The 13,824-nt window shown below is 41.9% G+C and overlaps 1 protein-coding gene and 1 long non-coding RNA gene across 2 annotated transcripts in view; both read right to left on the bottom strand.

Annotated features, from left to right (window-relative positions):
• Positions 1 to 387: 387 nt before the first annotated feature.
• Positions 388 to 984, bottom strand: LOC120553109. Its single transcript, XR_005638100.1, has 2 exons — positions 586 to 984; positions 388 to 537 (listed from the first exon to the last, which is right to left on the bottom strand). It is a non-coding gene; the product is annotated as an uncharacterized LOC120553109 (long non-coding RNA).
• Positions 985 to 2,011: 1,027 nt separating this feature from the next.
• kiaa0930 (KIAA0930 ortholog) overlaps positions 2,012 to 13,824 on the bottom strand; it is a 41,922-nt gene continuing 30,109 nt past the window's right edge. The window contains exons 5-11 of the mRNA XM_039792410.1: positions 12,671 to 12,748; positions 9,507 to 9,608; positions 8,063 to 8,203; positions 7,505 to 7,693; positions 5,172 to 5,331; positions 3,629 to 3,784; positions 2,012 to 3,087 (exon numbers count right to left, since the gene is read on the bottom strand). Coding sequence (XP_039648344.1) covers positions 3,047 to 3,087; positions 3,629 to 3,784; positions 5,172 to 5,331; positions 7,505 to 7,693; positions 8,063 to 8,203; positions 9,507 to 9,608; positions 12,671 to 12,748 — 867 coding nt within the window. The 3' untranslated portion in view covers positions 2,012 to 3,046. The remainder of the gene's footprint in view (positions 3,088 to 3,628; positions 3,785 to 5,171; positions 5,332 to 7,504; positions 7,694 to 8,062; positions 8,204 to 9,506; positions 9,609 to 12,670; positions 12,749 to 13,824) is intronic.

The raw sequence follows: 13,824 nt of genomic DNA, 5'->3' as shown, positions 1-13,824 counted from the left end.
GCGTGTGTGTTTGTGTGTGTCTGTGTGTGTGTCTGTGTGTGTGTCTGCGTGTGTTTGTGTGTGTCTGTTGTGTGTCTGCGTGTGTGTTTGTGTGTGTCTGCGTGTGTGTTTGTGTGTGTCTGTGTGTGTGTGTGTGTCTGCGTGTGTGTGTGTGTGTCTGCGTGTGTGTTTGTGTGTGTCTGTGTGTGTGTCTGTGTGTGTGTCTGCGTGTGTGTCTGTGTGTGTCTGTGTGTGTGTAAATAGGATAATGGAAGGTTTTTAGTTTCAGCTCAGATAATGTTGACTGATTTTGGTGTTTCTGTTCCGACGCTCTGATGCCTCCGTAGATATAATAATAATAATAATAATAATAATAATAATAATAATAACAATAACAACAACAACAACTGATCTTTGGAAGCCTTAGCTGGTCGGTGAAAATATTTAACACGTTTGTTTAAATGAACACAAAGTGAAAGAAGAAACATTTCAAAGTTACACACACAGTCAGGTTTAAGGCTTCAGGAGCACAACAACATCAACAAACTGGAAACACACCTGGAGCCAATCAGGACGCTCCCTTTCATCAACAAACTGAAAACACACCTGGAGCCAATCAGGACGCTCCCTTTCATCAACAAACTGAAAACACACCTGGAGCCAATCAGGACGCTCCCTTTCATCAACAAACTGAAAACACACCTGGAGCCAATCAGGACGCTCCCTTTCCCTTTCCTTTTTTTAAATCCTCTTCGCCAGAGTTTTTCAAGTCACTTCCAGTTTGTGAGTTGTATTTTTTATGAGATAGTTTTTTTAATATTTGTGGTGAAAAGTTGCCTACACTGTTAGAAACGTCCGTAGAAACACAGACTAATATACTGAGTTAATACCATTTTTTGGATTAAAAGAAAAGTCGGTTTAAAGTAGGGATGCACCGAATCCAGGATTCAGCTTCGGCCAAATATTTGGGCTTTTTGACAAGATTTTTTTTCCCAGCGAACCGAACCCTACGCTCGCACTCGGCGCTCTACGCTGGTCGCCGTAGTGACGGCGCCGTTGGTTACGGTGAAGGTGTTTACGTAGGTGGAGCGTTCAATGCAGCAGGCTGTGAGGAAGTGGACATGGATCTGGTGAGCAGAACAAGTTGTTGTTTGGCAGAACTTTCAGTCAAAAGAAGGCCATTCAAGTCCAGCTACATGTTCAATCTGCTCAATGCTGATTGGTCTGGTGGTGGCGAGGACCCTAAACTACACACAACATGGCCGCTGTTACAACATCTGGTCTGAAACATCAGAAAGAATACGAGTTGTGCATGAAGGAATCTCCAGACAGCAGCCAGAATGCAGCAACTTCAGGTACGGCAAAGGAAGGACAGTCCCTGTTTACTTCATTCATGTGTTTACTGGGTTCATGGACTGAGGATGGGAGGAGGAGTCAGCACCATCTCAACCAGGGGGTTCAGGATTCAGCCGAAACCCCAAAAATCTGGATTGGGTGCATCCCTAGTTTAAAAGGTTCAGAAGATATACTGTAAATCTACAGAATTAACAGAAATTGAACTGGGTTCTGGTCATTTTCTGCCAGGAAATTATTATTTTTTTCCGGATTTCTTTTCCCCTACAGTGTGCAGATGTTTTTTATCAACGCAGTGGATTTAAAAAATTTCAAAAAACATCTGAATCAGAAGCGAACACACTTAAATATAGATATAGTTTGCCCTCGGCATAAGAACACCGCTGCAGCTGTTTGAAGGTGAGTCCAAAGATACACACACTCAGGGCTGAAATTATTAGTTAGATGGGCGATAAATTATTAATGGTTCCAAGTAAAGTTATCACATTTTAGATGTCTATTTTCTTAATTATATCATTTTACTCCATGTAATCGTTCTAGATGTTAACTAACAGTCAGCTCTGTGTTTATCGGTCATTTGAGCGAAAGAAAATCATTGATTATTTCTTATTTTAAGTCAAATATAAGTTGGAATATTCTGAAGAAAATGTGTTGTAATTTAATTAAAAAAGTGAAAATATTTCAAGAGTAAAGTCACAATTTTATTCAGATTTCTATGAATTATTTAAGCGCAATAAATTGACTCATTTTTTAAAATAAAAGTTAAATTAGTTTTTTTATTTAAATAGTTATAATTGTCACATTCAACATACTTGTTGCTGTGAACTCAAAATGTCCCCTTCACTCACTATTCGACAATTCAGTAGTTAAGCAAAAAGAAATTTATTATGCTGCTGAATATATAAACTTAAGTAAAAGTACCAAATAGTTTGCTGGTTACAGGTTCTCAGATGTGCTTCTTATTGTTATTTCAGCACTTTTGGGACATTTTTCTGGCAGAATAACCGACATAAAGTCAAAGTTGGGATGAACATTAGTTGTTTTTTCATATTTTTTAAGCTTTCAGAGACCAATTGAGAGAAATATCTGTCAATTAATCGATGAACATGAGTGTTAATTAAGCAACTAGTTGTGATGTAAGAGATGATTGGACTCCGCTGGTTATAGGACCGAAGCCGTCTACAAAACACTTTACATGACTCAGACTCCCAGAATCCCTCTGGCCTCCCGTTGGCGTAGATATAGATATATATAGATATATATATATAAAAACAGAAAGGAAAAGCCACGGTGAGTGGAACAGAAACAGACCGTGTGGTTAAGAGCAGAACCTTTAGTCGAGGCGTCTCCGTGAGTAAAGCAGCAGGATATTTACAGGATAAACACACATTCCTCACTTCCTGGTCAGAGTTCAGCCAATCCCTTTTCACGCTGAGGTCATGTGTCCGCCGAGACGACCTCGGACGCAGCAGGAACTGAAAAGAAGAAGAAGAATAAGAGGCACTTCCTGAATGGCTGGTTGGTTTGTTTGTCGTCGTGTCCTCTGACTCGTCTCGGATGGGTTGGGGGGGGGGGGCAGATGTTTGGTTGTTGGTGGCTCAGCGTGGACACCTGGGGGGCCTTTCCCTGGGGCCCCAGCGTGGGTGCTGCTGTGGTCTCTGTGGCCTGATGCAGGAGGCACTTGGTAGTGATGCTCTGAGGGAGTCCAGCTCTGCTATGTCATCAGGATGGGCTTCTGCCTCACCTCCAGGATGTCTGGCAACACACACACACACACACACACACACACACACACACACACACACACACACACACACACACACACACACACACACACACACACACACACACACACACACACACACACACACACACACACACACACACACACACACACACACACACAGGTCAGAGTCCTGATCGATCTGAACTCACACTGGAACTGACTGACTGGTCATTTCCTCTCTAACTGGGAGGTTTTGGGACTGATTGGTGGGACTGCTGTGGACGAAGTACACACAGAGATACACTGGTAAGAGCCAATGAGGTTTCACCATGTATCAGCTCATTTAAATATCTCACGGTACTTATTTAAATTACGTATAGTGTGTCAACAGTTAACTTCATTTAATATTACATGTGGAGTTTTCTTTAGCGGGGTGCAAATGTTCCACCAGAACCAGTTCCTTCCTGAGACTGTTTAGCAGAGTCTCCTGGCTGCGTCCGGAGCTTAGCGCCGCCCGAGACCGCTGTGATTGGTTTAGAGACATGACGCCAGTGTGCGTTGACCTCTGACCTGTGGTGATGCGGTGCAGCGGCAGCGTGACGTAGGTCAGGTGGGAGTAGAGCAGGAAGAAGTCCTCGCTCCGGTTCAGTTTGAGCCAGGAGCCGACCAACGAGCGCTGGGTCCCCGACAGAGAGCGCGAGCGCAGGTTGGAGGTGGTGTGAAGATCTGAAACAGGTTCATCATATTAATATTATTATTATTATTATTAACAAATTTATAATCTGGATCTATCTAGACATAAATAAATAAATCTATCTATCTATCTATCTATCTATCTATCTATCTATCTATCTATCTATCTATCTATCTATCTATCTATCTATCTATCTATCTATCTATCTAGAGAGACAGAGAGAGTTTTATTTTTAAATGTATATATTTTAGTTTACTCAATTAATTGTATGTATGTACTTCTTCTTTATTATTATCCTTGATGCTTTGGCAATATTGTTATTTCTGACATTTATGCCAATAAAGCAATTTGAATTGAGAGAGAGAGAGAGAGACAGAGAGAGAGAGAGACAGAGAGAGAGAGAGACACAAAGAAAGAGAGAGAGAGAGAGAGAGAAGAGAGAGAGAGAGAGAGAGAGAGAGAGACAGAAAGAAAGACAGAGAGACAGAGAGAGAGAGAGAGAAGAGAGAGACAGAAAGAAAGACAGAGAGAGAGACAGACACAGAGAGAGAGAGAGAGAGACAGAAAGAAAGACAGAGAAAGAGAGAGAGACAGAGAGAGAGACAGAGAGAGAGACAGAGTTTGTAAATATAAATATGATTTAGTAAATATAATATAGTTTTTAGTGTAGTACATGTTTTAGTATTCATGGTTTTAATGTCATGACATATTTATCCCGTCACTTCCTGTCTTTTCTCTTCTGTATTTCTCATTAAAGGACTTTCTTTCTTTCTTTCTTTCTTTCTTTTTTTCTTTCTTTCTTTCTTTCTGTGCAATAAAGTCAAAGTAAATGGTCCGACATGCGTTGTATTCTCTGCTCTTTGTCTACATACTCAACCAAACATTTCATGTAACAAAGCTGCAGATCACTTAATGCACGGGTGTCAAACTCGAGGCCCGCGGGCCAAATCCGGCCCGTATATCAATTTATCAATTTAGGTTCATAATACGTTTTGGCCCACCTACTTTTTGTTGCTTTATCTGTAGTTTTTAAATCACTTTTGGCACTTTTTTGAGCATTTCTGCCACTTTTTCAGACGTTTTTGTCACGTTTTTTTTTCTTCCCAATTCGCTTTTTTCTTTGATTGCTAAGTAACATTTTTTTGGGGCTTTATGTCGACCAAGCTGTAAGTGAGTAGACTATATGAGACATGCAATAATACAATAAAAAGATGTTTGACTTTTTTTTCGACTAAATAAAGCATGTCAGTACAAATGTACATGTCTGGCCCTTGATGAGATTCTTTTTCCCCCAGTGTGGCCTTCTGGGAAGTTGAGTTTGACACCCCTGACTTAATGACTTTAAACCTAAAAGCAAAAGTTAAAGTCCCGCCAGTGTCGGAAGAACCAGTGTGACCAGTTTGTGTTCCAGTTCCCTACCTTCGTCTTCTTCCTCCCTGAAGAACTCCTCGCTGTCGTTGGCCGAGTGAGACTTCTTCATCTCTGCGTTTCGGTTTCGGGGCACTTTACGTCTCAGAGACGGCGAGAAGAAGGACGGACGGTTCCTCTCTGGGGTCGGAGGTGTGCTGAAGGACGTCACCTGGAGGAAGACTTGGGAGCTTAGGTTGGAGGGTAACTTTGGTATTTCTCAACCTGGAGCCTATTTTTCTCCATGTTTTTGTGTCTAAGTGACTGATGGGAATGAAAACCTTTGACATTGGTCCGGGATTGAGCGAGAAACAAGCTGCGATGTAACATTTAAACAGTCGAGTCCACTAAAAGTTCTGTTGTTGCTGCTGACAGACTCAGATTATTATTCTAAGTGTCTGACAACATTATGGAAAGGATCCCTACAGAGATAGACCTTTTAGTTAAAGAGGAAGATCCTTTTAGTTTAACATGAAACAGCCCCGAAATCACAATCACCAAACTCCACCAGACTCCATGTAAATAATCAGGACTTTTATCATCGTAAAACACACTTCATTCAAAGTCGACAGAAACTAAATAAAACTACCAAAAGCCGTCTTGGTTCATCTTTCCACTGTTCCAACAATCACCACTCTGGTTTGGTTGAAATAAACCCTTAATTCACCCATTTACATGTTGAGATATGCTGGCTCTATACACGCTAAATGTCCTGATTATTTACATGGAGTCTGGTGGAGATATGCTGGCTCTATACACGCTAAAAGTCCTGATTATTTACACGGAGTCTGGTGGAGTTTGGTGATGGTGATTTCAGGGCTGTTTTCAACTAAAAGGATCTTACTCTTTAACTAAAAGGTCTATCTCTGTAGGGATCCATCCCATAATGTTCTCAGACACTTAGAATAATAATCTGAGTCTGTCAGCGGCAACAACAGAACTTTTAGTGGACGCTGACTGATGCTGAACATCTGTCCTGTAGGGTTACACCGAAATTACCCTTTAAGTAGGTTTTTAAATGTAGTGCTTTTCCTTTATAATTTACTCATATTCTTTTATCAATAACAAGATGAAATCCCCGCCAGCAGATTTCTGCGTTCTGGTAAATATGAAGCTTTTGTTTTCTGTGCGAGAATATAAATAAATCAACGTGTCATTTCATCGTGAGCTCTGGCACACATCTGGAGGACAGACTGCTGAATGATGCATAATCCATCCGGGGGCATTAATTATTGATCACGACCTGATTTCATGGCAGCGTACGGAGCTCGGTGAAGCTGAAGATTTCTGGTTCGTCTCGACTGGCCGCAGACAAACAGGAAGTGAAGCCGACGAAACGGGAAGTTTGGAGATCTAAAGGTTACTTTCGACCACTGTATGCAGCGCTGGAAGAAGTGTTCAGATCCTTTACTGCAGTAAAAGTACTAATACCACACTGTAAGACATACTCTCTTACAAGTTAAAGTCCTGCAGTGAAAATGTTACTTCAGTAAAAGTGTGTAAGTATCATCAGGGAAATGTAGTTAAAGTATTAAAAGTAAAGAACAATCCTCCCGTTGTAGAAAGAGTAAAGGATCCAACCAGTTGTGTGTTTAATGGTCTCACACACACACACACACAACACACACACACACACACACACACACACACACACACACACACACGTGGAAACACACACACACACACACACACACACAGACACACACACACACACACACACACACACACACACGAATGTAGCGGAGTAACTAAAGTAACTAGTAACTAAAGCTGGAACAGAATGTAGCAGAGTAGAAGTAGAAAGTGGCATGAAAAGAAAAGACTCAAGTAAAATACAAGTACCTCAACATTTGGACTTAAGTACAGCACTCTTGAGTAAATGTACTTAGTTACATTCCACCACTGTGTGTGTGTGTGTGTGTGTGTGTGTGTGTGTGTGTGTGTGTGTGTGTGTGTGTGTGTGTGTGTGTGTGTGTGTGTGTGTGTGTGTGTGTGTGTGTGTGTGTGTGTGTGTGTGTGTTCTTGTTTAACTATATTTGTGGGGTCCAAAAACCAGGAGTCCAGTATACTTGTGGGGTCCCGACAGCTTTGTGGGGCTAAAATGCTGGACCCCACAAGTTTAAAGGGCTGTTTGAGGATTAAGACTTCGTTTTAGGATTAGGGATAGAATTAGGTTATGGTTAGGGTAAGGGTAAGGGTTAAGGTTAGGCATTTAGTTGTGATGGTTAAGGTTATCTCTGTGTTTTCACCACAGAGATAGTGAAACAACCGTGTGTGTGTGTGTGTGTGTGTGTGTGTGTGTGTGTGTGTGTGTGTGTGTGTGTGTGTGTGTGTGTTTTCCTCACCCTCTCGTGCTCGGGGGACACCTGGTCCTCCTCTGTGCCGCAGGGCGAAGTGTCTCCAGTCGGCACCCTGCTGACGGCCATCTCAGCGTGACCTTTGCCCTGCGGACCCTTCATCCTCACAAACTCCATGTTTTTGTATTTGTAGAAGCCGAAAGACATCCGCTGGGCCATCTTAGCAGCAACGCTCACCTGCAGCGCGCACACACACCTTAAGAGTTCAGTTCATTCACACCTTGTTAGGGTTACACTAAGTAAATATGATTCCGGTGCTCGTTAAGATACCGGCAGACAAGCTAATCCAGCAACAATTAGTGTATAAAAAGTCACCAACATGAAGTATTTGAACCTCATAATTAAATACAAAATGTGGGAAAAACTGCAAAAAGTTCCACTTTGAGAAAAAAAAAAAAAGCCCCTTCCTGGGCTGGCTACGTGCCTGATTAATAAAGTTGGTCAAGTTTTGCCAGGTTCATTTTCTGGCTAACGCGGTAAAACATTGTGTCATTGTGAGAACGTTAGCATGCCAGCGTTAGCATGTAGCCCCCGGCAGCGTCTCACCCGGTTGTCGTAGACCTTCTTCAGCGCCTCGTAGCGGATCGAGCCCTGGAAGATGACGCCCTGGAAGGTGTTGCTCTTGTCGCTCGCCACCAGCTCCACACACACCATCTCGCCCTCGCCCACCGTCATGTCACTGAACACCTACACACACAAACACATTATTTTACTTTACCGGCAAAGATCTGCATTCATAATTTCACCCAAAAGACTCAAAGTTCCCAGAAACACAACCTTCCTAGCGGTTTCAATTTTAAATTGAAAATCTCTCTCCCACTCCGCCTACTGGCGCAAGTCCAAAGAAAAACAAAACAACAGACACAATGTAGCTTAGCAGCTGGTAGCATGCAGCTAAAGACACAGGGTAACGGTAGCTTAGCAGCTGGTAGCATGCAGCTAAAGACACAGGGTAACGGTAGCTTAGCAGCTGGTAGCATGCAACTAAAGACATAGGGTAACAGTAGCTTAGCGGCTGGTAGCATGCAACTAAAGACACAGGGTAACAGTAGCTTAGCAGCTGGTAGCATGCAGCTAAAGACACAGGGTAACAGTAGATTAGCGGCTGGTAGCATGCAGATAAAGACACAGGGTAACGGTAGCTTAGCGGCTGGTAGCATGCAACTAAAGACACAGGTTAACGGTAGCTTAGCGGCTGGTAGCATGCAACTAAAGACAGGGTAACAGTAGCTTAGCGGCTGGTAGCATGCAACTAAAGACAGGGTAACCGTAGCTTAGCGGCTGGTAGCATGCAGCTAAAGACACAGGGTAACAGTAGCTTAGCGGCTGGTAGCATGCAACTAAAGACACAGGTTAACGGTAGCTTAGCGGCTGGTAGCATGCAGCTAAAGACACAGGGTAACAGTAGCTTAGCGGCTGGTAGCATGCAACTAAAGACACAGGGTAACAGTAGCTTAGCGGCTGGTAGCATGCAACTAAAGACACAGGTTAACGGTAGCTTAGCGTCTGGTGGCATGCAGCTAAAGACACAGGGTAACGGTAGCTTAGCGGCTGGTAGCATGCAACTAAAGACAGGGTAATCATTAAATTAATAAATATTTTTGATGTATCTCTTTTCGGCGTTGTAATATGTAGACGTCCCTACACACTCATCTTACTGTCAGTAGCAGCAGAGAGCTGAAGCCAGCAGGCAAGTGTTATTTAAATAAACTCCTGGCGTACTTACAAACTTTCCAATCCATCGTTTTATGAGTACATAACCTATATATACTAGTGTAGAAGTCTGGTATCATTTCGGACATTATTAGTGGGGTAATGTACAAGAGACACTCTCTGATCCATTAGCCCCTGCGCTAAGCTATTCAGCTGATAACACTACTCTACGCTAACTCGACCAATGTTCGACCCAGGTGAAAAAAGCTTCTGGGGGGGGGTAGTGCTGTAATGGAAAAAACGCCATTAGTGTGGTCAGACTTTATTGCCAGTTTACCTCCTCGAAGTTGTCGATCATGAAGAAGATGTTGGGGTAGCTCATCTTGGACTCCTCTCCTTTGCTGTCCATGGCGTGTTTGCTGGGAGACGCAAACACTTCCTGCGAAAACATCCCAGACCGAGTGGATAAAGAAGATCATTACAGACAGTTTTCGATTTGTTAAAAAAAAAAAGCAAAGAGGGGGATGTATTTCGATCAAGCCGGCAAAACAAAACTTGTAAGAATTAAATCCCCCTTTTCAATAACACGGATATAGAGCCACTCGGCCATATGCCAAAACACTTAAAAAGGTCCCATGGCATGAAAATGTCACTTTATGATGTTTTTTAACATTAATATGAGTTCCCCCAGCCTGCCTATGGTCCCCCAGTGGCTAGAAATGGTGATAGGTGTAAACCGAGCCCTGGGTATCCTGCTCTGCCTTTGAGAAAATGAAAGCTCAGATGGACCAATCAGGAATCTTCTCCTTATGAGGTCATAAAGAGCAAGGTTACCTCCCCTTTCTCTGCTGCACCAAGGCTGAATTTCGGGAAAGAGACTTCAGATACAGTATTAGGGGACCACTAAGGTCTATATAAAAGAGACTTCAGATACAGTATTAGGGGACCACTAAGGTCTATATAAAAGAGACTTCAGATACAGTATTAGGGGACCACTAAGGCCTATATAAAAGAGACTTCAGATACAGTATTAGGGGACCACTAAGGTCTATATAAAAGAGACTTCAGATACAGTATTAGGGGACCACTAAGGTCTATATAAAAGAGACTTCAGATACAGTATTAGGGGACCACTAAGGCCTATATAAAAGAGACTTCAGATACAGTATTAGGGGACCTATGCACTTCAATATTCAATGGAAAATAATCTCAAAATTCAAAAGCACAACATGGTGTCAACATATAGACCGGAGAGCGGAGTTCCCAAATAATCACCCAGGAAACGCACGTCTTAATTGTTAATTGTTTTAATTCAAACCACCATCTTTATCCTCAACTTAAGGAGTCGTTTTGGTGCCTAAACTAAACGGTCATCGCCGCATGACGCTCACTTTTTCTGGCTAAACTCCCCTACCACGAGCCCTGAAAGGAGCGTCATCTGGCGGCGCCTGTAGCCGGCTCACAGTCACCTATCGGCGGCTAAACAACTGCCGCTGGTAGCCGGCGTCCTGGAGCTCTGTAGCGGCTAAAAACAACCAGCAACTGCTGCTGGGATTTGATCTTTCTATGGCACTATGTGTTCACGTTACAGCGCTTTACTTAGTTTAAAATAGATAAATAATAAAAAGTTTGAAAATAGCCCCCACCCTTACACTGAACAAAGTCAATCTACACTGTTCTGCTTATCTACCTCATGTACAGTGCCTTGCGAAAGTATTCGGCCCCCTTGAACTTTGACCTTTTGCCACATTTCAGGCCTCAAACATAAAGATATAAAACTGTAATTTTTTGTGAAGAATCAACAACAAGTGGGACACAATCATGAAGTGGAACGAAATTTATTGGATATTTCAAACCTTTTAAACAAATAAAAAACTGAAATATTGGGCGTGCAAAATTATTCAGCCCCCTTAAGTTAATACTTTGTAGCGCCACCTTTTGCTGCGATTACAGCTGTAAGTCGCTTGGGGTATGTCTCTATCAGTTTTGCACATCGAGAGACTGACATTTTTGCCCATTCCTCCTTGCAAAACAGCTCGAGCTCAGTGAGGTTGGATGGAGAGCGTTTGTGAAGTTCACAAAAAATTACAGTTTTATATCTTTATGTTTGAGGCCTGAAATGTGGCAAAAGGTCGAAAAGTTCAAGGGGGCCGAATACTTTCGCAAGGCACTGTATATTTCAATCTTACAATTACAATATTGTTATTAATATATTGCCATTGCACTGAACTGCCTTGCACTATATTTATATTTAAATCTTAAATCTCAGACTATACTGATATTGCAGTATTCCTTCACTCTCAGTATTCAGTCCTTCCAGAAAAATGCGGAGTTTTTTTGTGATTGTTGCGGGGCAAAAACCCTTGATTATGCGCCACGTTTTCTTAAAAAATGCGATGGAATATGCTATATATGATATTTATGCAATTATATGCGATGAAATTGCAGTTTGATGAAAAAGAGAAAAAAAGCGATTCCGCCCAACAACAGCTTTTCGATGATGTTCACGTCGCGTTATGACGTCACTTCACAACGTTCCCATGGCAACAGGAGAAAACGGCTGCTCTCGTGTGAAGTAAACGCAACATTCTTCAACTTTCTGCTAAGATATATTATGGGGATTATGAAATCACGCAAAGCGGCGCTTATTTTGCACGGAAATCTGCAATTTATGCAGCGAAAGTGCAGCATTTTTGAAAAAATTCTGGAGGGACTGGTTATTGTATATTTTTTGTAAATTTGTAAATTCTATTGTTTTGTTATACTTATAAAAAATAAAAAAAAATAAAAATGTTTTTATATTTCTCTGATTTAAAATACTTTTATTTCAGGTACAGTACAGGCCAAAAGTTTGGACACACCTTCTCATTCAATGCGTTTCCTTTTTATTTTCATGACTATTTACATTGTAGATTCTCACTGAAGGCATCAAAACTATGAATGAACACATATGGAATTATGTACTTAACAAAAAAGTGTGAAATAACTGAAAACATGTCTTATATTTTAGATTCTTCAAAGTAGCCACCCTTTGCTTTTTTATTAATAAGGGAAAAACTTCCACTAATGAACCCTGACAAAGCACACCTGTGAAGGTAAAACCATTTCAGGTGACTACCTCATGAAGCTCATTGAGAGAACACCAAGGGTTTGCAGAGTTATCAAAAAAGCAAAGGGTGGCTACTTTGAAGAATCTAAAATATAAGACATGTTTTCAGTTATTTCACACTTTTTTGTTAAGTACATAATTCCATATGTGTTCATTCATAGTTTTGATGCCTTCAGTGAGAATCTACAATGTAAATAGTCATGAAAATAAAAAGGAAACACATTGAATGAGAAGGTGTGTCCAAACTTTTGGCCTGCACTGTATATCATATATGGTCTATCGGTGAAGTAGCATTGATCGCACCCTGATTACAGCTTCAATGACCTCCGATAGAGACCTGAGTCGAGCGTCTTGTGGAGCAGCTCTGATGGGACGACAGAGTGGTTTCATACCTGACATTTCTTCTTGTGGATGTGGATGTCTCCTGCGTCTGAGCGCGTGCAGACTGCACACGTTACCACGTAGTCCAACTGCAAGACAGTTATAGGAGTTATTGTGGGCATCAAATGTCACACTTTCATTTTAAAATACCGTAATTTCGGTATTTTTTCAACCTGGACCCTTTTTCCCCGCCCCCATGTTTTTGTGTGTCCAAATGACTGATGATAAAAGTCATTAAGAATGTGTAGTAAAAAGTAGTACATACTGTAGGTATCTATCTGTGAACACACTGTATGTGTTCATCCTAGTTTCCCAAATAAGACAGAAAAAGGCCTAATTAGTACATTTCTCACAATCTCCAAAATCCTAACACACGTTTCTGCTTTGCGAGCTGTTTGGCCTAAAGATAATGATGAAATGGTCAATTTTTTAATACCTGGGAATGTGTTATAAAGTTTGTTGTCCGTGACAAGGTATCGTAAACACAAATGGTTGTATTTCCATCCACACGTACCACATGCTTCCTTCCTGCCTACATTTAACTTACAGCCAGAATTCAGTCTGTAAATATATATAACATGTATCAAATAAGGTGTTGAACTCTGTATATGTGAGATATAACTACACATCATCTGCATACAAAAATATTCAATGTTTATATATATATTGTTGGCATATACAAAAACAAATAGCAAAAACTGTCCTGTTAGTTGTGTCCTGAGGAGGGTCCCGGGACAGTCAGACACTGTCCTGTGACTCCCAGACACTGTCCTGTACACAGTCCTGTGACTCCCATGATAGTCTGACTGTCTCGGGACAGTCATGGGAGTCACAGGACAGTGTCTGGGAGTCCCAGGACAGTGTCTGAGAGTCACAGGACAGTGTCTGACTGTCCCGGGACAGTCATGGGAGTCACAGGACAGTGTCTGAGAGTCACAGGACAGTGTCTGAGAGTCACAGGACAGTGTCTGACTGTCCCGGGACGGTCATGGGAGTCACAGGACAGTGTCTGGGAGTCACAGGACAGTGTCTGACTGTCCCGGGACGGTCATGGGAGTCACAGAACAGTGTCTGGGAGTCACAGGACAGTGTCTGAGAGTCACAGGACAGTGTCTGACTGTCCCGGGACGGTCATGGGAGTCACAGAACAGTGTCTGGGAGTCAC

Source organism: Perca fluviatilis, chromosome 23, assembly GCF_010015445.1.
Source record: "Perca fluviatilis chromosome 23, GENO_Pfluv_1.0, whole genome shotgun sequence".
In the NCBI taxonomy this organism is placed as follows: Eukaryota; Metazoa; Chordata; class Actinopteri; order Perciformes; family Percidae; genus Perca; species Perca fluviatilis.
The sequence above is the reverse complement of the archived record's forward strand: the minus strand, read 5'-3'. Positions and strand labels throughout refer to the sequence as shown.